The sequence below is a fragment of the Epinephelus lanceolatus genome, chromosome 14 (assembly GCF_041903045.1).
Source record: "Epinephelus lanceolatus isolate andai-2023 chromosome 14, ASM4190304v1, whole genome shotgun sequence".
In the NCBI taxonomy this organism is placed as follows: domain Eukaryota; kingdom Metazoa; phylum Chordata; class Actinopteri; order Perciformes; family Serranidae; genus Epinephelus; species Epinephelus lanceolatus.
This window is the reverse complement of record NC_135747.1, coordinates 42406376-42432664: the sequence shown is the minus strand read 5'-3', so window position 1 is coordinate 42432664 and position 26289 is coordinate 42406376. Positions and strand designations below refer to the sequence as shown.

The 26289-nt window shown below is 42.3% G+C and overlaps 1 protein-coding gene across 1 annotated transcript in view; it reads right to left on the bottom strand.

Annotated features, from left to right (window-relative positions):
- The window catches only part of rftn2 (raftlin family member 2), a 34557-nt gene extending 8778 nt beyond the window's left edge, over nucleotides 1-25779 (bottom strand). Inside the window, exons 1-6 of the mRNA XM_033617255.2 lie at nucleotides 25352-25779; nucleotides 6834-7014; nucleotides 3761-3869; nucleotides 2132-2306; nucleotides 1713-1931; nucleotides 472-578 (exon numbers count right to left, since the gene is read on the bottom strand). Of these exons, the coding sequence (XP_033473146.2) occupies nucleotides 472-578; nucleotides 1713-1931; nucleotides 2132-2306; nucleotides 3761-3869; nucleotides 6834-7014; nucleotides 25352-25490 (930 nt within the window). The 5' untranslated portion in view covers nucleotides 25491-25779. The remainder of the gene's footprint in view (nucleotides 1-471; nucleotides 579-1712; nucleotides 1932-2131; nucleotides 2307-3760; nucleotides 3870-6833; nucleotides 7015-25351) is intronic.
- Between the last annotated feature and the right edge of the window lie 510 nt (nucleotides 25780-26289).

Here is a 26289-nt window from a genome sequence, read left to right as displayed (position 1 = left end):
CTGCCTCCTGGTGGATATATTGGTTAACATCCATGCCAACGTAAAGGGCGCATGGAAGTATGTGGGCAGTGACGGTAACATCGTTTGAAACGGACGTATACATTTTCGTACGTAAAGGGAGCATAAATGAGCCTTAACACGTCGTCAAAATGTCACACCTATCTCTGGCACTGTTACTTCCTCTGCTGCTGCATCAAAGGCAAGACAACTGTGTCCTCCCATTCCCCCACTGCAACTTTTATACAAACCTGCGAGGCAGTGTAACAGTGTGAAGTTGCTGCAGTGTAACAGGGACTAAAATGGGTTTTGGGTGAATGGACCCTTTACAGTAAGACACTTCGTCCTCTCACCCTTGAACAGATCTCACTGTCGGCCTGATTCTGCACTTCATTTTCACCTCATGTTGCTTTCAGGAGAATGAGGTCATGCATGATCCTTTTAACACACACACACACACACACACACACTGACCTCAATGACAGTCCACTGCTCCACGACGATGGTGTCATTGGCAGGAGGAGAGGTGCTTCTCTCCTCATACACAAACAGTCCCTCCAGTGATCGTGGCACCGGCTCGCCTGAAACACACACACAGACGTCACTCTGAAAGGTGAACTAATGTTTATCAAGTCATATTTTTATCATTAAACATTATATTCTACATAAATAACACTGTCAGGGAGCCAATTAAGAACACACAGGGAATCCTTTTAGTGCTCAAAGACCGCCGAGGGAACGTGACAATGAGAGAAAGTCACTGAGCTGACCCACTTATTAGAAATAGGTTGAGCTCAGTGTGTGTGTGTGTGTGTGTGTATGTGTGTGTGGAGGCTTCTGGTTGAGCCTGAATGTGTGTGTCAGTGTGTGTATTATATTTATTCCAGGCCTCAGAGGTCTACAGATGATGTGGATGTCTGCCACTCCGCAGAGAAACAGGAAGTGAGGTCTGCTGAGGTCGGGAAGACGGCTCCAAATATAGAGGCAGCGGGAGAGAGCAGGGAGGAAGTGACTGAGTCTGAGAGCATGTATGAATCACTGGTCTATGAGAGGAGATAATCATGGAACAGGACAAACACCAGGAGCTCTAAACAACTTAAATCTGAGTCTTTTTCTTCTTCACTGTCTTTTTTTAAAAAAAATATTAAGATGCAAAGAAATACACACTGTCATATGTGTTCCCTTTGTATGCATGGAGAATCACATCATCGTCAAATGAGTGTAACCAACCTGCACGTCCACAGGTTGCTACGCAGGTGTACTCAAGTACTGTAACTGACTTCTTCCATGTTTGGCAACTTTATACTTATACTGTTTCTCAAAGTAGGACGAGTACTTCCAAGGAAGGATCCTCCAGAGACAAGGCAAGAGTCCTTCCTATCATTCAGTGAACACACATGGGAACAGGCTAACGAGTGGCCCCAGGTGTGCGTCATTAACCCTCAGCAAAATGAGGAGGTTTCAGGTACTGTGATCATTTTGGCACTGTATCACCACACAGAAGGAAGCGTGCATCTACTCATGGACAAGAGGCTCGAGCCCTTGACAGCGCGAGATGTAAATTTTAATGGCGTCCTCCTCGGCTGAGCTGTAACGATAAATAACTCAGTGGTGCGAGGTGAGCTAATGGTAGATGCAGCTTCCTTTGTCCTCATATATATTTTTGATTTTTGGGTGAACTGTCCCTTTAAGAGTCCACCCAACACCAAACCAACCTTTAGGCGTGTCCCAGTAGACGAACGAGTCCACCAATGACCAGCCTTTCCGGTAGTAGGCGGCAGTCAGCTCCAGCCAATCAGCTTCCAGGGAGCTGACCGCCTGACCCTTCCTGGACACGCGCATGGAGAGCGCCCCCTGGTGGTACTGACAGGCCAGTGAGTCCAGAGGAGCACAGCCAGGAGCCCAGGAGTGGAAGAAGACGAGCAGCCTCAAGTCTGGACGGACGAGGAGACAAAACTTTAGTATTTAAAATACACGTTAGAATTTGAAGACATGAAGTTTAGCTTTTAACGTACTGCTTATGAGGATGTGAAAGAAAGGTTTTAATTTATCAGGATAAAGTGAAGTGTGTGAGCAGGTCCACTGAGGCCAAAAAAAATTTCAGAGAGAGATAATAAAGGAACGAGTGTCTCACCTGGACTGTAGGTGTTCTCCTCCAGCTCTCTGTCTCCGGGTGGAGTATGAGGAGGGGTGCGTGGAGGGGAGCGGCAGCCCCTCTTCGGACTGTGCACCCTGCCGTTGGTGATCCCACTCACCTGCTGGAGGACCGAGCCCACGAATCGAACGCCGCCCCGGGCGCTGCTGTTCACCTGCCAGAGAGACGAACCAACAACCAGACACACGGTGACGTCACGATAAAACACACCTGTTTTACTTCCTCAGCACCACAGATGAGGTGGTGTTGAGAAAGTCAAAGGTACCAGATCATTTTGGATTTGTAAATCTTATAAACAAACAGAACTTTCAATGAGAACACATGCAATGAAACTACAGTTCCAAGTGAACAAACAGCATCGTCGTTCTGGTTTGACAATGTAAATATATCCTATATTTTATTTATTTTAGTAGAAGAGCAAATATGCAGTATTTAAATTGTTTTAGAGATTTGTAGTGACCGGAAAAGTAAAAATATGCTATATTCCACTTATTTGAAGGATTTGGAGCCCTGAAAATGTTCCAGTGTCCAATATTTTACTTATTTTCGGTGAAAATATGTAATAGTTTTCTTTTGCAAGGACTTTAGTGCCAAACAAAGGTGAAATTATTCAGTATTTCATTTTTTTAGCATCTTAAGAGTCCTGAAAAGATGAATGTTTTCAGTATTTAACTTATTATTGATGCTTTAAATGTGAAAATATCCGCTATATTTCAGTTTTTGGAGAATTTTAAAGGCTTGATGAGGTCAAAGTTTCCAGTATTTCAATTATGTTAGTTATTTTTAGTGGCCTGAATTTTTTATATATCTGACAAGGTGAAAATAGTCAACATTTTGACTTTTGTAAAGATTTTAGTCCTACAAAAGTGAAACTATTCAGTATTTCACTTTTTTAATCATCTGAGAATCCTGAAAATACAAACATATTCAGCAATTGACGTATTTTAGAGACTTTAAATGCCTAAAACTATGAAAATATCCAATATTTCACAGGCTTGAACAGGTGAAAGTATCCAGAATTTATTTTATCTTGGTTAATTTTAGTGGGCTAAAAGATGACAATATGGTACATTCCACTTATTTTAAGTATTTTGGAGCACTAAAAATATTTAAGGGTCGAATATTTTACTTTTTTAAGGATTTTTAAACACCTGAAAAGGTGAAAATATCTAGATATCTCGTATCTAGTATGGAAAAGATGGGTGTCTTCAGTATTTGATGTATTTTAAATGCCTTAACATATTTCAGGTGCCAGAGGAGATAATGTATCCAGTATCGCAGTTATTTTAGGGATTATTAGTGGGCTCAAAAGGTGAAAATATCCTGCATTTCACTGCTTTAATGATTTTAGGGTCATGAAAATATCTAAATTGCAGCTTTAAGGCCTGAAAAGGGGAAATAATCCAGTTGAGGGCTGAAAGTTACAGAATTTATTCTTTATTGCTTAAATCAATCACCTGGTGACCCCTCTGATTTATCTTGGGACCTCTCAGAGGGGTGCAGACCCTCAGGTTGGGAACCACTGCACTCGATAAGCATTTAAAATGCAGCTCTGTCATGTGTTCATTTATATCTGTGGGTCTATAAGTTACAGTAAATCCCACTGACCCTGTCGATGAGCGCTCTGACCGTGTCGCCCGTCAGTGACTCTCCAGGTAATGGCCACTCCTCCACCTTCAACATGGGCACGCTGTAACACATGGACGCCATCTGCTTACTGAAAACACACACAGACACACAGACACAGACACACACACACGGTCAGTGAGAGGAGTTCAGCAGTGACAGTGTGTGACGTTGGAGCAGTGGAGGTCAGTGGGGAGCTTCTGGATTTCGTGTCCAGCTGGAGGGTTCATAGTTCAGCTGTAATTGTCACAGAGCTGCAGACGCCAACACATCCATCATTTATAGGCTCAGCAGGAGGCGGCTACCACCTACTGTCTGAGCAATTAACTCAAAGGGTAAACAACAATTTAGGCAAGTGAAGTGACGACAGGTCAGACACGACATGCTGCAGCTTCAACATGAAAGTGTAGAGCGTAAAATAGTAGTCACACAGAGACAGTGGAAGAAGTGCTTTGCGTATTTGCGTTTTTTTTAGCACTGTGTCGGTGACTTTTGTCGCTCTTCTTGGATGCCTGCTGCTCACAGTCTGACACTACTAGAGATGCATGATATGAGATTTGTTGCTGATATCTGATATGCTGATTGTTATGGCTGTATGCGATCTGTGCTGCTGTCCCTTTTCCCTCCACTGCAGATCTGCCCAGGTGTGCTGCATTACTTAACGTGGTGCAGTGCACCTGGCATGGAGGAGGTGCTTAAGAGCTCCTGTGCCAGCAGCAGAGGAGAGAGGCCTCTGGTGTGTGGACTGCTGGTCCTGCTGCCTCTCAGCCTGGGAGTTGTCTTGTTTCATTTGTTAACAAATCCCACAAATTTGTTTATTTTAAGGTGTCTTAAGTGGATATTTTGGGTCAGTGGCGGAGTTTTGTTCGTCACATAGGGACGCCAAAGGGTGGGGTGTAACACTGATATGTAACAACTCATTTAACTGATAACCGATATCGATATATGTGTTTTTTTCTCCACCTAATCTTTGTGGAATTAACATCATATTATGCCTGCATACTCTTATGGTGACGGCCCACCAGCAGACAGAGACATGAACTACTTTTCAATGTGTGTTGTACTCATTCATTGAGCAAAACAAGTAAAAGCCTGTTGGCTGATTCCAATGACGTGCGGATATTATCATGCATCCCTAGTTGCTACCTTTATATAAAGCCTGACTTCACCTGAACGCTGAGCCCTGAAAAGTCCTGAACACAGCAAAATAATAATAAAATAAGGATTAACGGGCAGAGAGTCTCAGATAAATACTTTACACCACTGAACAGAGTATTTCTCATTTGTTCATGTTTGCATAAGAACACCATCATTAACATGATTAATTCACCTCTACTGCCATCTTATGAAATAAAAATTATAATCACAGTAACAGTATCACAACCAATCAAACATCAGAGATGCTTCCCCTCCATTGGCTGCTGTGGGGCCTCTGTTGTTGGGTGGATTTCTAGCCAATGGAAATCCTGTCAAACCAAAACATCCTGCTGTCTCCTCCAGGCACGCCAGTCTGACCTGCTGCTGAAGCTCTGCATTAAATATGCAGCTGACTTCATTCATCATTCATCTATTTACTAGACAGTATGGAGGTGAACATGTGTGCACAGCGGGACGGCACGTGTGCTGCAGACTGTATACAGTCATCTTTGCTGACCTGTAAAAAGCATTTGACACCGTCGATCATTAATTAAACTGCAGCCGTTAAGTCAAGATGATCCAAGCTTAGGTTACAGGGAGAACTCAAGTCCACTTACCATCAATAATGGGGTTCCACAGGGGTGTATTCAGGGCCCATTATTATTCACATTATACATAAATAACATAATTCTTCCTCATTAATATTTCAATATTATTTTCTATGCAGATGATACAGTTTTATATGTCCCCACTTTGACCCAGGCTCATCTTCAGTCTGCCTTTTATGCTAGTATAAACATTTCGCTTTTATTTAAAGGACTTTACAGCCCTAAAGAGACGAAAGTATCCAGCATTTCACTTTAAGAATTTTCAGAGGCTTCAAGAGGTGAAAGTATCACATTTTTAAATTATTCTGAGGATATTTGGTGACCTAAAAATATGAAAATGTGCTATATTCTACTTATTTAAGGATTGTATTTTTGTTGCTTTTCTGTTTTTAATATTTTACTTATTGAAGTCCTTATTTAAAATCCTGTGTGCAATATTATGACATATTTAAGGGATTTTAGAGTCCTGAAAAGGTGAACATTTTTGGTATTTTTTTACTTATATTAAGCACATACAAGTCCTGACAAAAAAGTAAAAAATATTCTTAATTTCACTAAAATATAAAATAAAATAAGGATTTCAAGCTCCCACAAAAGTGAAAATATTCAGTATTTCACCTAATTTAAGCTTCATTTAAGAATTTCAGAGGCCTTAGAGGAAAAAATATTCAATACTTTACCTTTCAGAGTCCTACAATGTTTGCTCTGATGAAGGTCTTACAGACCGAAAGCTTAACAATAAAGTGAAACACTGCAGAGATGTAAGTGTGCGGAAATCTTTTCTACCAGTAAGGTCCCACAGAAGTGAAAAATATTCAGTGTTTCACTTAATTTAAGCTTTACTTAAGAACTTTAGAGGCCTGAAAGGTGAAAATATCCAATATTTTACTTTTCAGAGACCTGTAAAAGTGAATGTATTCAGCATTTTACTTCGTTAGAGATTTTTAGAAGCATTTTAGAGTCCAGACAAGATAAACATATCCAGTATTTAATACATTTTATATATTTCTAAAGCTGTAAAATGTAAAAAAAAAAAGCAATAATTCAGTTTTTTAAAAAGGATTTTAGTCAATCTGCACACCAATTAATACGTCAATGTCCATTTTATACAGATGATACAACTGTATATGTCACGGCTCCACTCCAATCCGGACTCGTGTTCTTCTTTGAGGCTGCTGATTAAATCAAGTTTTAAAGATGTGTATCTAAACTTATAATGATGAAAAAAAAAGAAAATTTCATTTCAAAGGGGCAGGTATTTAAATTAAAGCTTCGTTTCAGGTTTAAAAGAGGGGTTAGGATTCGTGTACCTGGGTCTGGGACGGGCCAGGATGGCTCTGTAGAGCAGACTGAAGGGCAGCGAGCGGGTTCGGCCCACAGACAGGATGATGGGGTGCAGGGCGGCCAGGACGTAGCCTTGTGTGTAGTAGGGCTGCAGGGCCTGGGGCAGCTCAGAGAGGGAAGCCACATACTGAACCGTGGGGCGACTGCCTGCATGGACGGGGACATGAACAGAGGGAAACAAGTCAGTAAAATGCATTTTAGCCTGGTTATAAAGGTTACTGCCACACGGAGTTCAGGCAGATTAGTTGGAAAGAACAGCAGCATTATGCATTAATGTAAAAGCTTCAGTTTGCTTCTGAGTTCACTGCCCTTTTGTAGCAAACTCTTAATGCCCTGCCTGTGTGTTTAGCCCTCTAACCTCCCCATCCTCCAACTCAACAACCCAAACACAAAGATATTCTGTTGGCTGTTACAAAAGAAAAGCTGGAAACGCTCAAATTTAAGAAGCCGAACCCAGTTAATGTACAGCACCCGTACATCAGGAACCATTTACTCCATTCACAATAAAACACAACAACAGTGTTTTCAGACGTGCCCACCACAGAGAGCTCAGTTATCAGCTGTGGAAAATGCTGCAGTGCCGTCAGTAAGAAAGAAAAAGATGTATTTTCAGATTTGTCTGTATTAGTGTAAACATGGGACACTGTCCAGCATCCAGAATCATGCACCACTCTCTGGGAAAGTTTTCTTTTCCTTCCTGTATAATGACTTAAACATCACTTTTCCACTGTTGCTACTGGAGAGAGGAAAGCGCACACACACACACACACACACACGATCTGCTAAATATGAATGCAGATGATAATCAGGACGGAGCGTACCATTTATTTCATAATATCAGTTATATAATGTTTTTTAGTCCAGCATCAGAGACGATATGATTTTTACTAAGTCGCACCATATGGCACCATTTATTGAACATACTGTACTTTCAAATATATCGTTGATAAAAATCCTACAGCGTGTGAAATTTACATGTCTCCATCACCCCCTTTACATCAAGCGTCTTGCAATACGAACATAAAAATGTTGCGGATCTGGAAACTAAAAATGTCTGCTGCAGCCTGGTCTGAGACTTTTAATATCTAGCTGTGTCTGAGGGCTTCAAAGACTGATGACGACCGTAAAAAAAACCACCACCAACCCCGGCATGTTGAGGGAAACACCACATCACCCACCACACTCTTACATAAAGGTTATATATACACAGATATAAGTGAATACACACACACACACACACACACACACACACAAAGTGTGTGCATATTTTTAGTGGTCCAGCTGTGACGTCTGATGTGGTTTCCAGGCGGTTATGAAAGGTGTGGCTCTGAGACTGACACACACATAAACACATGGAAGGAAAAAGAGTTTAATCTTCATGCTGCTGTGATATTATTTATGTAATCAATTATTACTGTGAAGGGTTGCAACTAATGATTCTTTTCATTATCCGTTAGTCTCCTAATTATTGTTTAGTCTATAAAATGTCTAGACGTCTTAATTACCACCAACATCTCTGATTAGCTCAGGAATCCAGAATGAAGTGACACTAAATTTAGTCTTAGTTAGGCAATAAAATGTGGGAGACACATATACACAGTTAGAGATGAAAACCACACCCATAAACACTCACCGGCTACTTTATAAGGTACACGCAAAAACCTAATCAGCCAATCACATTGCTGAAGTTCAAACCGAGCATCGTGGCATGGTTGTTGGTGCCAGATGGGCTGGTCTGAGTATTTACTGGGATTTTCAGCACAACCATCTCTAGGGTTTACAGAGGATGGTCCCAAAAAGAGCAAATATCCAGTGAGCCAAAATGCCTTGTTGATGCCAGAGGTCAGAGGAGAATGGCCAGACTGGTTCAAGATGATAGAAAGGCAACAGGAAGTCAAATAAGCACTGGTTCCAACCAAGGTGTGCAGAAGAGCATCTCTGAAGCAACAACACCTTGTCCAACCTTGAAGCAGATGGGCTACAGCAGCAGAAGACCACACCAGGTGCCACTCCTGTCAGCTAACAACAGGAAACTGAGGCTACAATTCACACAGGTTTTCTCACCAACACTGGACAATAGAAGATTGGAAAAACCACATTCAGATGGAAGCATGGATCCATCCTGCCTTGTATCAACGCTTCAGGCTGCTGCTGCTGGTGTAATGGTGTGGGGGAGATTTTCTTAGTACCAACTGAGCATGGTTTAAACACCACAGCCTACCTGAGTATTGTTGCTGAGCGTGTCCATCCCTTTATGACCACAGTGTACCCATCTTCTGATGGCTACTTCCAGCAGGATAACGCACCATGTCACAAAGCTCACATCATCTCAAACATGACAATGAGTTCACTGTACTCCAATGGCCTCCACAGTCACCAGATCTCAGTCCAATAGAGCACCTTTGGATCAACTGTGTGATGTCATCATGTCAATATGGACCAACATCTCATCATTTCTATGTGTATCTTATCTAAATGTGAAGTACTCTGTAACCTTTAAAATGTGTGACCAAAATGAAATTATGATCATATTATACACTCTCCTAATTCTTTTGTTTTTTGGATTTGTCATGGAGTCCACTCATCTCTGATTTCTGTTCACATTATTCTTTTCCTCAGCACTTAGAGGTGCGGCGAGCTCACAGTCAGTGAGGAGCTGCTGCTGCTTCAGTCGGTGTTGTTTTTCTTGAAAATCCTGGCTGGAAATCCCTGTGACCATCACCATACTTCCTGTGTCCACAAAGAGTGGCTGTTCACAGAGGGGCTTGGCTATGTGCCCCACTCACACACACACACACACACACACACACACACACACACACACACACACACAGTCCATTTAACGCATTTCAAGTTGTGTGTGAGTGTGTGTGTGCATTCCTCACTACAACCCCCCACATTCTCACGAACAAACACCCCAGAGATCGGGGAGACCAGCTGAGATCGCTGCAGCCTCTCAATGGTTTGTCTGCCTGCCTCCATTATGAGACTAAAGACCACCAGAACCTCAATGAAACCTCCGCGGCAAACAGTTTACAGGCATTCCTGTGGGTTTGAACCCCACTCCACACTGTTTCAGTTTTACACGGGCATGGACATGTTGCAGCCGTGAAGCTGATGATTCACGGTGGACAACTTTTAAGACAACTTTCTTCCTTTAGTGGACAAAACATTTCCAGCTGAGTCAAACGTGGATCAGCAGCAGAATGTGGAGGATCACAAACAGGCGACCAAGCTGCAGATAATGGCTCCCAGGAGGACCATGATGTCATGCAAACACACCTCCAACCAAGGCTTTTGTTGCGGGCTTTTTGCTCGTCTCCTCCCCTGCTTTCAGTCCTCACACCCCCCTCCCATCCTGCTGCCACTCGCCCCTTCAACCCGCACACTGAGGCCTCTGTTTAGGGCTATGTGGGAGAAAAGAGGAGGAGGAGGAGGAGGAAGAAGGGCAAAGAGGGTAAAAAAGGGGGGAAAAGAAGCAGAGGTGGGAACTGGCAGGATGGAGGGAGGGGGAGTCAGGGGCTCAGGAGGAGTTGAGCAACAACTGAGGGCACAGAGAGGGGTGACGGAGCCGAGGGAGGAAGGAGCCAGACGGGGTTTACAAGATGGATTTTATGAGCCTGGATGTGAATGGAAGTGAAGGTGTGAAAAGGAGAAAGTTGCCTGGCAACACAAAGGAAACTAGAGGGAATAAAACAAGCAGCTCTATGAGGCTGCAGTGCTTTGAGCTAAATGCTAACGCTAACAACACGCACACAACGACAAGTTTAGCAAGTATGATGCCACATTTATGTCATATGGTTTAACTGTAGTTACAAATAGAAATAACCTCTTCATCAGCCTCCGAGTCGTATGATTCCCGGTCTTGCTGTCACATTTACATCTAAAAAATGTTAACTATGGTCCGGCCTGAGTCTTAAAATCCCCTTTCAATGAAGTCTTGCACTTGTCTTGGTCTCGTGCCTTGTTCAACTCGAAACTGTCCCTGCTATTGAAAACTGCTCACGATGCTGATTCGGGATCAGCTGTACAGAACATTGCCGGATTCTACCGACATGATCCATGAATGATCTCTCACACTGCACCCATTTTGCTAGAAACGTTGGCTCTGGGCAGCATTTGTTGCCTCAGTCCTCCAACGGTAACTTCACTTACAGCAAACTTTTAGAAGACAGATCAAGTTCATAGTTTTTAATGAAACTGAAGCTTTTTGCTCAGGGTTTTTGGGTTGTTAAGTGCCTTGCATTTCTGCGCTCTGGGTGGCTGGTGTTTTTGCCGGAGCGTTCTGAACTCCTCAAGTTGAAAAAACTTCTATTCAAGAGTAGAAAAGCGACTCACGTCATCTCTGTTTTTTTTTGTCCAGTCAGATGATTTCAGAGGCGCGTCTTCTGTGGTGGTCACGACAACACGTTTACAGTTGGTAAACAGTGAAGAAGAAACCATCGTTGCTCAGTCGCTCGGCAGGACCAATGGACTCCCCGTAGTTAGCATTAATTTTTGTTATGCTAGGCCTGACGATAGACAGCAGGTTGTCAAACTGCCCCTGAGTCATCACACTGTAAACGTCCATGATGGAGGAGAAGCTCCTGGACCAACTGGTGGTACTCCCCATGATCCAGCCTCTTTTTTAGGGTCTCATGTACCCACACAGATCTCTGTTTATCTGCTGACAGCCTCTCACCCTCAACCAGAGCTACAGACAGCACCCTCTGCCTCAACATGGCAGCAGCTACACACTGATTACTGCAGGATAAGTAGAATAATAAACGGTAGATTGATTACACAAGACGTTTAGGGTAAGGAGGTGATGGGGCGGTTGCCTGGCAACAATAAAAAGATGCAGCAAGTGTTTTTTTTTACTAGTAGCATTCAATTTAAACAAAAAAAGGCAGTGTGATGCGCCTCGTGTGTTGCAACCTGCAAAATACTTTCTGTGTTATTGGGGCCTAAGTCACTATAGGCTATTAGCATTGTATTATGGTCTTCAACAGGACTCAATTTGCTCTGGATTGGGTCTTGACTCAGATCAGACTGGACCTAGTCTTGAGCTTAACTTGAACTTGCTTAAGTCAGTCTTGACTACAGCCCTTTTAAAAGAAGATCTGGGGCCGGGACACATCTTTTATAGCTTGGAAAATGCGAGGCTGGGCACTGGATGCTACTCTTGTAATGACGAGCTGATAAAATACCGTACATCTCCGCCCAAACAGCGCTCAGACATCAATCCAAATTAGTTAAGTTTAAAAGACAGACTGAATAACTTAGAGATATATAAAAAGAAGTAACCACCATAAAGTTTTCCCAAGCCTCCATGCATCTTTCTACTGTTTACCTGTTCTCCAGACCGTCCATGACACTGAACATGACAAGAACACCCACACACACAGAAAGGCGTGCTCATCTGCTGCAGAGCTGCTCGCATCTACTGGCAATGGGAAGGAGTCTATGGCCTATTTTTAGCAGGTTTACCTGTGTTTACCTGCACTCATTTTGGTGTAAAAGGGGTGTAAGAGAGTCAACAAGAGCAGTGAAGTCGCAGCTCGACAGATAAACAATAAGCTGACTCTTAAATCAACCAACCATGTGATGATTAGAGATTATTAGAGATGATTAGTGAAGGCATTTAACCCACTAATGGGACCCTCTCAGATCATTAACTCGTCAGCCACATTACAGCGATCAAGACTCCTCTGAAGTCACAAACTGAACTCAAAGCTAATCGATCACAGAGTGCGAGGCTGTCAGGTCTGTACAGTGTTGCCCTGCCCTTCAACTCTCCTCTAAATTTAATAAAATAAAATACTGACTTTAATCTGAAATAATCCAGGGTGGGCGATTAGATTCCCAGATTAAACAGAGATTACAGAAAACTGCACTCATCCCTGGAGTGCTGGCAGGCAGATTCCCTTTTACAATCAGGACAGTGAATCGATGCGTTGGTGGGTCAAAATACATCTAAACAAATCAGTCACTATCTCTCAGAGTGGAAGAAGGTTGCAACTCATCCCACATTTCCTTCAACCGTCTTCAGCTCCGTTCATCCAACCAGCGATAAATACACGTCACCTCAGGTTAAGCCATGTCTCCACCCGCAAATCCCTCTGTATCGTCCCATTTATTCATCTAGTCCTGACCTGCCATCGCTGCGCACCCTTCGCATCATCCTCTTATCTTTGATTCCATTCATAGTCCACTTCAAGTCTTTGCATGACACCGTTTCGTGTGTGGGGAAGAGGAAGACTGTGAGAAAGGCTGCCAGCCTCGGGCTTCAGGATTCATACAGGAAGTCATTTGCTGAAGGAGGAAACACTGGATTCTTGTTGCCTTAATATAAGAAAGAGACATTTAACTTTGAGATGAGATGGAACTTTGCTTTTTTTTCCAATCAACGATGTGCATAAAAATGTTCATAATAAGACAACATTTTGGCTAGCAGCTCTGTGAGGCTGCATTTAAGCACAGTAACATGTTGACGCTGAATCGGGTATGGTAATGTTTTAAGAATTATGATTCCAGCACTAGGGGTGTGCCACATCATCTCATTCATGACAGTACCGGCATGATATGAAAAATTCATATCGTGATACCCACAATATTTCGACTTGTTGACATATTGATGTTACACTGTTACCTACAGCGACATCAAGCATGACTGAAAGTGAAATGATTAGCGACTCCGCAGTGGTTCCAAAAAGAGGAGCAGCTTCAGTAGTCTGGAAAAACCTGTGGCGTCCTGAATGTTATACACTTATACAAAAGGAAGGTATGTGTGCATCGCCTAAGACCTGTGGACACCCAAGATTATGAGCCACCATTTCAGTATCTGACCAAATGTCTCTCCTTCTGTCCCTGAGATATGACATGAGTAATGGCCACTCAGTTCATCCTTGAGTCCAAGTGGACGTTTGGGTTGCAGCGATATACCAGTTTCAAGCTGTACTGTGATGTAAAGGTTGTCAGTTATCATACCATGTTCATCTGCTCATCTTTGATATTGAAAAAAAGGAAACTGGACGTTTAATCTCCCCTTTAATTTTTTACTTATGTTCTAAGAGGAGACTTTTTACACAAGGTTCCATCAACAAAATGGTTTCAACTTTCAATAAAAGTCAAAAAACGAAATTAACCGAAATTAACCTTTCATTTTCATTCCTTTAAGGCTCATTCTGACTGATAATAATATAAATTCTGTAACACTGTGCGTGCATGGTTTGTCGTCAGCCGCAGGGGAAAGGCGTCGGGGGATGGCTCATGAGAGTAGCGCCAGGTGAGTTGATTGACACACCTCCTGCTGCTTTGTTCTGATTACATCGGTCTCTTTTTCATGCAGTAGTGTGCTGGGCCTCAGAGGATTGCTGCCCAGACCAAGGAGAGGGACTCTGCCTGAGTTTTTGGTTTAAAACTGAGTGGACTGAGAGACATGAGCAGGAGGAGCCGGGCAGCCACAGGCACATGTCGAGGACTTATTTTGTTGTTGTGTGCTGGGCAGTAGTCAATAAAAGAATCTGTGCGTCTGTGCTCAGGAGCTCACAGGGGTAGCAAGATGGCTTCACCGTGAAACCGCAATATTTTCTAAGACGGTTATCGTACCATGAAAATCTCACACCACTGCAACCCTGGTGGCAAATCTGAGGAAATTCCCTCAGGATGTTCTTGAGATATCGAGTTCACGAGGATGAGACGTGAGACATGAAAAATGTAGCCTGAAGTTCATTTTTCTGCACTGGTGCCATGTTGTGAGACAGCCTTCTGCTACACACCAAGTCTTTCAACAGGAGAGGGGCTTACAGAGGTCAGGTTAGGACTTTTAATCATGAAATTTGCAATGGTATTGTTATTTTAGTCGTCCTTGTTGTATGATGCAGGTGTTCTTTCTTTATTTCCTTAAATTGTAGTGATGAGTTTTTTAATTTCAGGATTGTGTGTTTAGTTTTTATATCGAATGTCTTGTGCTTTTTTATGTTTTCTTTGTCTTCTAACATCTTGAGAACCAAGTTGGAAATAACCTTAACATGTTTTGGGGTCTTTATCTTGACATCCATAAATAAAACCAATCAATAGGAAACATATAAGTAAAAAAAGGAACATTAAAAACCCCAAAGATGCAAAAACACAAGCAGCTTAATCACAACACCTGCATTGTTTAACAAGGTGTACTGACACCGGTGTGGGTGTGACTTTTTCAACTGGACGACCTCAGAGGCCGTTTACTGGACGGAGCTGTAACAGTGACAAACACAATGAGCAGTTTGCAATAAAAGGATCAATACCTATATGACGACCTCTTCAGAGTCCACATGATTTCTCTCTCACACACACGCACGTGCCCGGCTCTCAGTAATGAGCTCACTGCTCAGTATCAGCCATTAGGTGCTTTGATGTGCTGCCTCTGGCTCCAGACCTCCACGTCCACTCTCCCCTCAGACGGGAGTAAAAACGAGGCCAAGCTAACTGGGAGCTCTGCAGCTACTGGGCACAGTGATGGGAGATACACTGGGGGGATGATGGAGTGTGTGAGAGACACAGATAGGGGGTGTGTGACAGTGAGTCTGTGTGTGTCCCAGAAACGTTTCGTCGATTGAAGGAGGCCAGAGAAGGGCGAGTGGAGCAGGGATAATTCTTTTACAGGAATCCTGGTTAATATAAACTTCGATCAGCGTCGCTGCAGAGTCTTTAAATAAATCTGGTGTTTTCTGTTTAAAAGGTGGTGCAGGTGGTGGAACCTGCCTGAACATAAACCATTACAGAAAAGCAGTTCAACAAGATATGCAACAAGATGTATAAAGCTTTCCAGAGTGTGAGGCATCTGTTGGCCAGGTGCTCGCCAGGAATGGCATGTACTGACAGATGTGTTATTTTAGAGGCATTCAGAGACACTGACTCTTCACACCTCCTCCTCCTCCTCCTCCTCTGTTAACAAACTCAAACAGGCAGATTAAAGCACCACAAAAGACACTACGAGGAATTTATTGAGCTCGTATGTTGTGTTGTTAACCTGTGTGCCCCGTGTTCACACTCACAGTAAGTAAAGAACCCACGGACAGTTTTATCAAATTTCAAGTTTATCAAACAAGACGACTGCATCAGCATGTTGACAAAACAGAGAGGTACGACTTTGTGCAATTTTATTATGAACTGTAATTTAAGATGTGCAGCTGCAGGCGCCTGAAGACACAGAGTAAGTGCAGTTTTGCCACAACATAAACGTAAAATACAACTCCAATAATATTAAAGACTCAGTGTTTTCAGATTTCAGGGTATTTATTGGCATCTAGCAGTGAGGACTGCAGACTGCAACCAGCTGGAACTTCTGGTAAGAATTCCTTCAGTGTTTATTGCTTAGGAGGTTTTTACCAGGAGCTAAATTATCAGCAGGTCTCCTCCTCTCCAAAAAAGAAAAAACCCAGACCTGATGATTTAAACTGGTAAAACACTAAATACAGCAGTTTCAGGTTAAAAAAAATATCAGTGTTTTTCTGCCACTCTCAGCGCAGATGGGCTGCTTATTACGGTGGCAGACATGAAAACACGTAGCCCTATCTGGAGCCAGTGTTTGGTTTGTCCATTCTGGGCTACTGTAGAAACATGGTGGTGCAACATGGTGATCTCTGTAGATGAGGACCTGCTCCCTGTGTAGATATAAATGTCTCATTTTAAGGTAACAAAAACACAACAATTCTTAATTTCAGCTGATTATACACTAAATAGAACATACTTATCATATCATATTCCATTGCTGCCAAATTAATCCCCCAAATTCGACACACTGGAGCTTTAGAATAAGCTCACAACAGTTAGTAACGGATTCTTTTGACAGCAGCTGTAGTGGCAAACTTAATTTTAATTCCACAGCCACTCAAAGTTGTTAGCAGAAGGCAGAATAATTGGTCTTGACTCATATGCACCGTGTATTTCTACTCCTTACTCACGAAATCAAAGAAGAGCCAGGTCGTTGTCTTGACCGTTTATTTTCCATGTTGCTGTACATCCAGGTTACATTTTTATCCACAAATTCTGAGCTTCTCTCAGTCGTAAAAACATGAAAACATTAACCATGGGTGTTCCACATTATGCATTTCCAAAGCCTGTTAACGGTAACGTGACAATAACTTAATGGTGACATGATGGTCAAAAAACCCTTTTACACCGTACCTCGCACTGCTGCTAACACACTCAAACCTCTATATTGCCTTTTGTGCCGTGATGAGCATGCACAGCGCATAGTTCAGGTATTACAAGAATAATGGGTAACTGGATGTTTAACATAAAAGACTAATGCCATTCAGGGGCTTACATAAACAGAACAAGCAATAATAGCAACGATCCACAATAATAAAATATAAAAACACGCTATAAACCAACCAACTAAACTGTACAATCTTAAGTCAACACTGGCTCCTACAGCAGCCATGCTGGAAATCAAACTGTAGAAGTGCTCAAACTGCAAGACAACCAAGCCAGATTACTGATCTTCAAGGTGATTAAATTAGCACAGAGACGAGGCGTCAGTGGCTTAGTGGTAGAGCAGGCGCCCCATGTACAAAGCTGTTGCCGCAGCGGCCTGGGTTTGACCCCAGCCTGTGGCCCCTTGCTGCATGTCATTCCCTCTCTCTCTCCCTCAATTAAAGACAAAAACTGCCCAAAAAGATATCTTTAAAAAAAAAAAATCAGCATAGAGACCTCAAACTGCACGTCACATGACAGCCAATGTAGCACAAAGTTGGCCCAAATCTAAAATTAGGCACAGGTGACAAATTCAGGGCTAAAATCAGTTAATTGTTTTTAAGGTGCTGCTGCAAACAAGACTTTAGATTAGTCTGGTAACGCCTGGACGTTTCATCACACAGGCAGTTGCTTAAAGGGACAGTTCACCCCAAAATCAAAAATATACAGTACAGGCGGTTGGAACCAGAGATCTCAAATTTGGACTCATCAGACCAAAGCACAGATTTCCACTGGTCTAATGTCCATTCCTTGTGTTTCTTGGCCCAAACAAATCTCTTCTGCTTGTTGCCTCTCCTTAGCAGTGGTTTCCTAGCAGCTATTTGACCATGAAGGCCTGATTGGCGCAGTCTCCTCTTAACAGTTGTTCTAGAGATGGGTCTGCTGCTAGAACTCTGTGTGGCATTCATCTGGTCTCTGATCTGAGCTGCTGTTAACTTGCCATTTCTGAGGCTGGTGACTCGGATGAACTTATCCTCAGAAGCAGAGGTGACTCTTGGTCTTCCTTTCCTGGGTCGGTCCTCATGTGTGCCAGTTTCGTTGTAGCGCTTGATGGTTTTTGCGACTCCACTTGGGGACACATTTAAAGTTTTTGCAATTTTCCGGACTGACTGACCTTCATTTCTTAAAGTAATGATGGCCACTGGTTTTTCTTTAGTTAGCTGATTGGTTCTTGCCATAATATGAATTTTAACAGTTGTCCAATAGGGCTGTCGGCTGTGTATTAACCTGACTTCTGCACAACACAACTGATGGTCCCAACCCCATTGATAAAGCAAGAAATTCCACTAATTAACCCTGATAAGGCACACCTGTGAAGTGGAAACCATTTCAGGTGACTACCTCTTGAAGCTCATGGAGAGAATGCCAAGAGTGTGCAAAGCAGTAATCAGAGCAAAGGGTGGCTATTTTGAAGAAACTAGAATATAAAACATGTTTTCAGTTATTTCACCTTTTTTTGTTAAGTACATAACTCCACATGTGTTCATTCATAGTTTTGATGCCTTCAGTGAGAATCTACAATGTAAATAGTCATGAAAATAAAGAAAACGCATTGAATGAGAAGGTGTGTCCAAACTTTTGGCCTGTACTGTATATACATTTTTCCTCTCACCTGTAATGTTATTTATCAGTGTAGACAGTTTTGGTGTGAGCTGCAGAGTGTTGGAGATATGGGCCGTAGAGATGTCTGACTTCTCTCCAGTGTAACAGAACTAGATGACACTCAGCCGTGGAGCTCAAAACTCAACATCAGTGTCTCTGTACAGAAATCATGACCTGGTTACTCAAGATAATCCACAGACCATAGATCACTGTGCAGAAGGAAGCGTGCATCTACTGCTAGCTCACGTAGCACCACTGAGCTAGCTGACGTTACAGCTCAGCCGAGGACGCCGCCATTAATGTTTACATCTCGTGCTGTCAAGGACTCGAGCCTCTTGTCCATGAGTAGATGCACGCTTCCTTCTGCTCAGTGATACAGTTGGCTGCTGTAGTTTGAAAGAAAATAGTTCCTACATGAAACTGCAGCAACAAGGTCTGTGGATTATCTTGAGTAACCAGGTCATGATTTCTGTAAAGAGCCACTGATGTTGATTTTTGAGCTCCACAAGCTGAGTGTCATCTAGTTCTGTTATATTGGAGAGAAGTCAGACATCTCTACGGCCCATATCTCCAACACTCTGCAGCTCACACCAGAACTTTCTACACTGATAAACAGCTCTACAGGGAAGAAGAAAAATGTATATATATTTTTGATTTTGGGGTGAACTGTCCCTTTAAGCGACTGCCTGTGTGACACTGTCTACATTGACAAACAGCTCTACAAGAAAGAAGAATAATATGCAGTATTGATTTAGGGGTGAACTGTCCCTTTAACAATTCCTGTGGGTTTTTTTAAACAGTGTTGATTAAATCATTCCAGGAAACTTTAGCACCTTTGTTTGGAGCTCTTCAATCATTGGGTATTTTCATTCTGTCCCTGGCTCGGCTCCGTCTGGGAGGTGAGAACAGCTCGAGCGAATTTGGGAGCACATCAAATGTCTTCTCTGTCATGGAGAGACGCCTGCAGAGCCTCGTTTGGAGTGAGGATACAGTCCAGTTTGAAGCCAGCACATTTTGGCTTTTTGTGGATTTCAGCTCTCAGTTGGCGAGAAGAGACGTCACTGACTGAACCAAACACGCCAATTTTCTTTTTACTAAATCATAAAAATGAGGCGATTAACACAGGTTTTACTCAAGCAAACAGTTTAAAGTCTTGTAAAAGCAGAAAGAAATGCCAGCCATCACCAGACCGCACATGACTACTAGAGATTGGAATCGGTTTCTGTTTAGCTCTGCCAGTTACAGAGCGTTTGCACTTTGAGGGAGACGAACACTCGCACATTTAAACTCAATCCAGGAACACAGAAAGCCTCCACATTAAACCTGCATTTATTCCATTAACTCACATTTAATGTGCTGGATTATCTTTTATTTTACTCATAAGAAGCAACTTTGGTGATTAAATCCCACCAGATACAGCTGTGCACCTATAAAGTATTCAGCTTCAACGACTGGAGCCACATGTTGAAATATCTGGGGATGTAAATGACCAAATTCAGGCCACTGAGCGCTGGTTTGACCAACTGCAGGTGAAAAAGTCTCAAGTTTGTAAAGCATGTCTGGAACAGGAGGATCCCCCTAAACACAGCTGCACACAGTCGATCTGCCAAATAACTTGGATAAAATTTTTACCCAGCAGCCACTGCAGCTTTCTCCTCCAGCTGTGCGACTGAGCACAAACACACATATCTTTAGCAGCGTGTGATCACAAAGAGAAGCGCCTGAGATTTACTCAGATCACTGGTGTTTGTTTAAGGTGGATGTAGACACAATCTGTGACTCACACACACACACACACACACACACACACTGTCTGAAGTGCTGTATTTATAAGTCTGTGTGAGAGCAGAACTCATGACTCCCTGCTGATGACAGCCACAAAGAATCAGACCACTTCAAAACAAATTCCCCCAAAACACAGCCCCATGCAGCAGAGGAGCATTCACCAGGGATGTTAATCATTAACTGTTAACCTACAGGAAGAATTTTGACAACGCCACGATGCTGCTCCTGGGAGACGAGCACCCATGAACAAGCTAATGACCCAGAGGCAGAGGTGAACATCTGTATCAGAGCGGTCAGGTCAACGTCTGCCTGGTTAGCTCGGGCTAACAGAAGAGAGCAGAAAGTGACACTCAGCACCAGACACAAGTGAAAAACTACTACCTGTGATGATAATTAGATTTTCTCAGATTTTTACTAATGACATTTTTTTGAGTTTTTGAGGTCAAAATTTTCTGTTTTTCTTTAGATTAAAACTCTTAAGTTGATTCAGGCGTGATGGCCAACAGACCTTTTTCACAGCAGATATTTTGACTTGTAATAGCAGGAAAAGCAAAGGTGAAACTGTTAATATTAACGAAGGCTCAGTTCCATTAAGTGTCACAGTGAGCTGGTACGCACAATGTCAGGACCTCCTCTTAAGGCGCTGACACACCAAGGTGACAGTTGGCCGTAAGTTAACGTTGGGCCATTGTCAGTGCGGCCATGGTCAATTCAGCATGTTGAGTTGGCGTTGGCCACGACCATCTGTGAATGAAATCACTCTGATTGGCAGTTCAGCTCGGCACAGAGGGAGTGAGACCAAAACAAACTTGTTCCATAAGGTCAGATTATTTTTCTTTATCCATTGAGCTCTTTATTGAAAATGTTTCCTGAAAGTTTGTGTTACTGTTCATTGGTGCACGCTAAACATACTTTATTCTTTCAACATTGGATTTTGTCGTTAACGTGCTAACTAGCTAGCTAGCAAGCTAGTCTTCCTGTTTACCTGCTGTTATAGAGAGTTACTTCCTCTCATGCAGGCGCAGAACGGACATACTGGTTGGTCGTGAGCTGTAGCCTTCGCGATGTGTTCATGTGCAACTTTTTGGCTGAGATATCAGGCGACACAGCAGGGGGCCTTCGTTGTGTCAGGGCCTTAATCTGACGTCTTCAGATATTGTCACCAGCAAAGGATTTTGATGTCAGCCAACAACATTACTTGTGTGTTATTCTTAAGTAAACTTCTTTACTTGAAGTTAGATGAAGTCCATCTGCATCCAGGATCTCACCAAACAAATGTCAGGGTACATATAAACAGTCTGAGCTGCTGGTTGTCGGCCATGTTTGTTTGGTTACAAGAACACACAACAACTAGTGTTTCTGCAGAATTGGCAGGTTTGTGTTGTCTCATGTTTTTACTTTGTCGTACAGTTTCTGCTCCTTCCAGGCTGACAAACAGAATCTGTGCAAGTTGGTGGAAACAATCTTTGTGTTTTTGCAGGTTTCAGATAATGCTCAGGTTTGTCCCAGATGTTAGTCCTCTATGGTTTCGTTGGTCTGACAAAAAAACAAGACATTTAAAGACATCACCACAGATTCTGGACAGTTGTGGTGACAGTTGTTCACTATTTTCTGACGTTTTATAAAAGCTTATTAATAGTAACAATAATGAAAGCCATCGTTAGAGGTGAGTCTACATGATCTGATCTCATGCAGACAGGATTCCACGCAGGACAATCCTGAAGTCATTACTTTCCTTCCCTGACCCCCCTAATTTGGAGAGCAGCACTTTCCTCCATGATTCATTATCGTGCCGGCCTGCTGTTTACATGCTCGGCTCCCATTCAGAACTTAATCACCATTTCCTTCCAAATAGGTCACAGTCACAACAGCCAGTCTGAGGACCAGATGAAGGGATTATCCCCGAAAAAATGGCAACTGCACAGCAGGTGGGGTTCTCTCTGCAGTTTTCTGCATGCCTAACACATGGGAAGGGTTGTGTGTGTCCATGTGTGTGTGCCAAGGGAAGAAGAAGAAGGGTCGCTAGTGAAGGCAGGAAAAAACCTTGTGTGACCTATTTCTAGATAGGCTGAAGCAGCGGCTCTGTTGCTAGGAAAAGTCTGGATGCTGTAACGTTGCACAGACGCAGTTTAAAGGAGATTTAAAATGAAAGTGAGTTAAATCTTCAAACATTAACAGACACTTTACAGGTAAATACAAACGCTGTGTGAAAAATAAAATCATAATATGTTCAGATTAAACGACCATAAACAGGATGTCAGCTATTTATGAGGACAAATAAACAAAGAGGAGTGTTTTAGCCAAAGGACGGAACAAGTAGAGGCATTTTTAAAATGATAATCACCATGTTAATGATTGCTAAGCGAGCACTGAGGGCTAACATCCTCAGGGCACGGTCACACATGCCTGAAATTAACAGTGGAGAATATATATCACTTCCATGCAATGCCAGTGAAAGGCAAATAAAACATTCACTTACAGCCTCAACTAATAGCACAGAATTATATGAGGAGGAGTAAGTGTGCCGTGTAATCAACTGATATTGTTTGATACTGGCCATGAAAAATACAAAGTGTCCCACACAGAGCTGCAGCCTGGCTGGCAGTGAGCTGGCAGACAGGCGGCAGCTCTGAGCAGCTCTCACAACTATTCTCTCTTCCTGCACATAGTTTTTTTAAATACCTGAGTATTCCCTAACTTGCCTGATGACATGCCTCTCGATGCTTTTCTGTGACGACAGCTATGATGTCATGTATTTACAATCAAAGTCAAACCTTTTCTTCAACCTCTCTGAATCCTGTGAGGGCTCTTTGGGAGGAGGAGATCTCTGGGGAGCTTTGGGGGAGTATTCTTGAACGTGTGCATAACTCATCTGTCTACGCCAGACATGGGTTGAGCCAGTTAAAACTGTCCTTCACACTCATCGGACCAAAGTTAGACTTTAAAGTTTATGAAAGTATGAACCCATCTTATGAAAAATGTCATCACACACCTGCAACACATGCACATTTGTTCTGGTCATGTACATTGCTGCACAACTACTGGACTGTGGTTGTTAACACTTTGTCAGAGGTAACTGGGACACTTATCAAGCCTATAATGCCATTACGGCTCTGTTTGGTATCACTCAGTTTCCGTTGCCTAGGCTTGGAGCAGATCTTGTAGCTTTGTGACATTACTGGCGGCGTCTCATATTAACGAGATGGGAATCACCGACACCGCCGAGATTCTCAGTAATTTACAGCTTGATAAAACAAAAAGCATCAAATCTTCACACTGGAGGAGAAACCAGTGAATGTTTTAGTGTTTCAGACTGAAGAATGAAACAAAACATTCATCAGTGGACAAACTATTTGACAGTTCATTTTGTCATCGACATACTGAGTAATTAACTCATCATCATTTTAGGTCAAATAAACTGTAAGAAAAGAGAAAAGTTCCCAACTAGGTCACATCCTTAAATTGCACCAGTTGAAACAAAATATCAATATTTACTGAGGTGTTGATGTAACCAAGCAAAACATCAAATCCTCACATTTGAAAGAGTGAAAAGTTGAGGATTAATTTTCTGTTGATACACGGTTCAACAAATCAATATATATCTCCTTTTAAACACATTTAAACACAGAAAAGCAAAGAGAACTATACGACACGGCAGTTTGGTCGCTGTATTTCTTGTCAGCATGAAAACACAAAGTCATTTTCCTATTTTGATGCTAACAAACAACAAAAAAATAAGATTTGAATTCATTTTTTTTCTCCACAATTGAATTAGGGCTCCAACTAACTGCTATATTCATTGTTGCCTGATTATTTTCTCAATTAATCGATCAGTTGTTTGGTCAATGAAATGTCTTCTTGATTTGTCCCTAACCCAAAGACTCTCAGCCACAGAGGAGCAAATAAACCAGAAAATATTCACAATTTTTTTTCTTGAAACAATCACTCAAACTAGCTAATCGATTATCAAATTAGTTGGCGACTAATTTAACGACAACTAATCGATTAAGCAGCTTTTGATTGAGTGAGACCATTGAATGGTATCAGTCAGGCTGAAGACCTGTGTCTTTAATCTGCCTTTAATGTAATGTAACATAACATTCATTTATTTATTTACTTTCTTTTTATTCTATGGACTTTAATCATCATATCTATCAGTTTGATCTGTTTTGTTTGGTTTGCCTTTTTTATATTTTATTGTCTTACTCTTATAATTTTTAGTCTTGCAAAACTTTCTGTTCTGTTGTTTGTGTTCTCCTTTAAATCATGACCTGTGTCACTCTAATGTTGTCATGTGGAGCACTTTGGGCTGCATGTTTGTATGACAGTACACTACAGGTGAAAACAGTTTTTCATGCACAGGTCAAGTTTGTTTCTTGTCATCTTTCAGACTTGTGTAAAGAAAAAGTCAAATATTAAGGTGTTTAATATAGTTCAGGTTTCTGTTCTGGAGATAAATGCAAAAAGTGCAGATTTAATTACGTGATGCTTCATTTTCATATTTAATCACAACAATTCAGATATATTGCAAGACAAAAGGTAACTGTTTTATGTAAGTCAGGAAGTGGACAAGTGTCATGGTGATTACTCAACAGTTGATTCACTTGTGCGTAAATGAGTGATTTAAATGATTAATCGATGATCAGAGGTGCTGCAGACTGATCTTCTGTTCACTGTCTAATCAGCTCATCACCTATTGTTTCATCACTGATGCAAACATCACTCTTATTTGTATCCAGGTGAGTTCTGGTGTTAGTTTGAACCATGAAAGGAAATAAAAATACTTTTATCATAAGCAGAAATATATTGATTAATTGATTTAGGTAGAAACGCGGTGTTATGCTGGATGATCTGATGGATAATAGTTTCCTACCTTCCAGGCTGAAGTCCAGCAGCACATACTCGTACACAGTGTCAGTCTTAGTCTCCACCTGTGGTCTCTTTAAGGTGGAGTAGATCTTCCCGGGGCTGTTGTCCTCCGGGTCTTCCAGTTTCCGTAAGCCGCAGCCCATGGCCTCTGAGGCGGGGAGCAGCCGCTCACAGAGCGCGGCGGGAGCACCGGAGACACACACACACACACACACACTCAGCTTCTCTTCAGGCTTCAACTTTAACGGGACCGCTCCATCACCTCCCGCTCCGTCCTCCCCGTTACTCCCTCTGAGAGCTCACACACAGATGAGGAGGATGAACCGGAGCACCGGAGACGCGCCGGTTACCGGACACAGGACACAGTGTTTTAACGGGGACCAAGCGTCCCGCTGATGTGGCCGCAGGTCTGAAGCGTGGAGAGGAGGAGCCGCTGTCTCTGGGAAAAAAAAAAAGTTTCCTCCACAATCAAGCCCCCGAAATAAGACAACTTCCGGTCACTGTTTCAAAATAAGATACTAGAATAAACTGAAGGAAAACATTTAGATTAAGAATAACATTTTTATTTGTTGTTTTATTTGTTTGTTTTCTTGAGCTTTTGTTTATTGTAGTATTGTCAGGTCCAAAACCAAAAGTATATTCAGAACATTCCTCTGCTGGGTACTCTCAGTGTTATCCAGAACATTTTCCCAGTGGTGTAAAGTAACTAAGTAATGATACTCTGTTACTGTAGCTCCTTGAGTATTTTATGGAGTATCTGAACTTTGCTTGAGTTCTTTATATTTCTGTCAGCTTCCACTTTCACTGCTACATTTTCCCTGAGCATCTTAGTGACTACAAAATAAGGAAGGGAGGGAGGAAGGGAGGGAGGAAGGGAGGAAGGCACGGACAGACGACTGAAGCAATGGGAGTGAAGGAAAAACTGGATTTTAATTTTTTAAA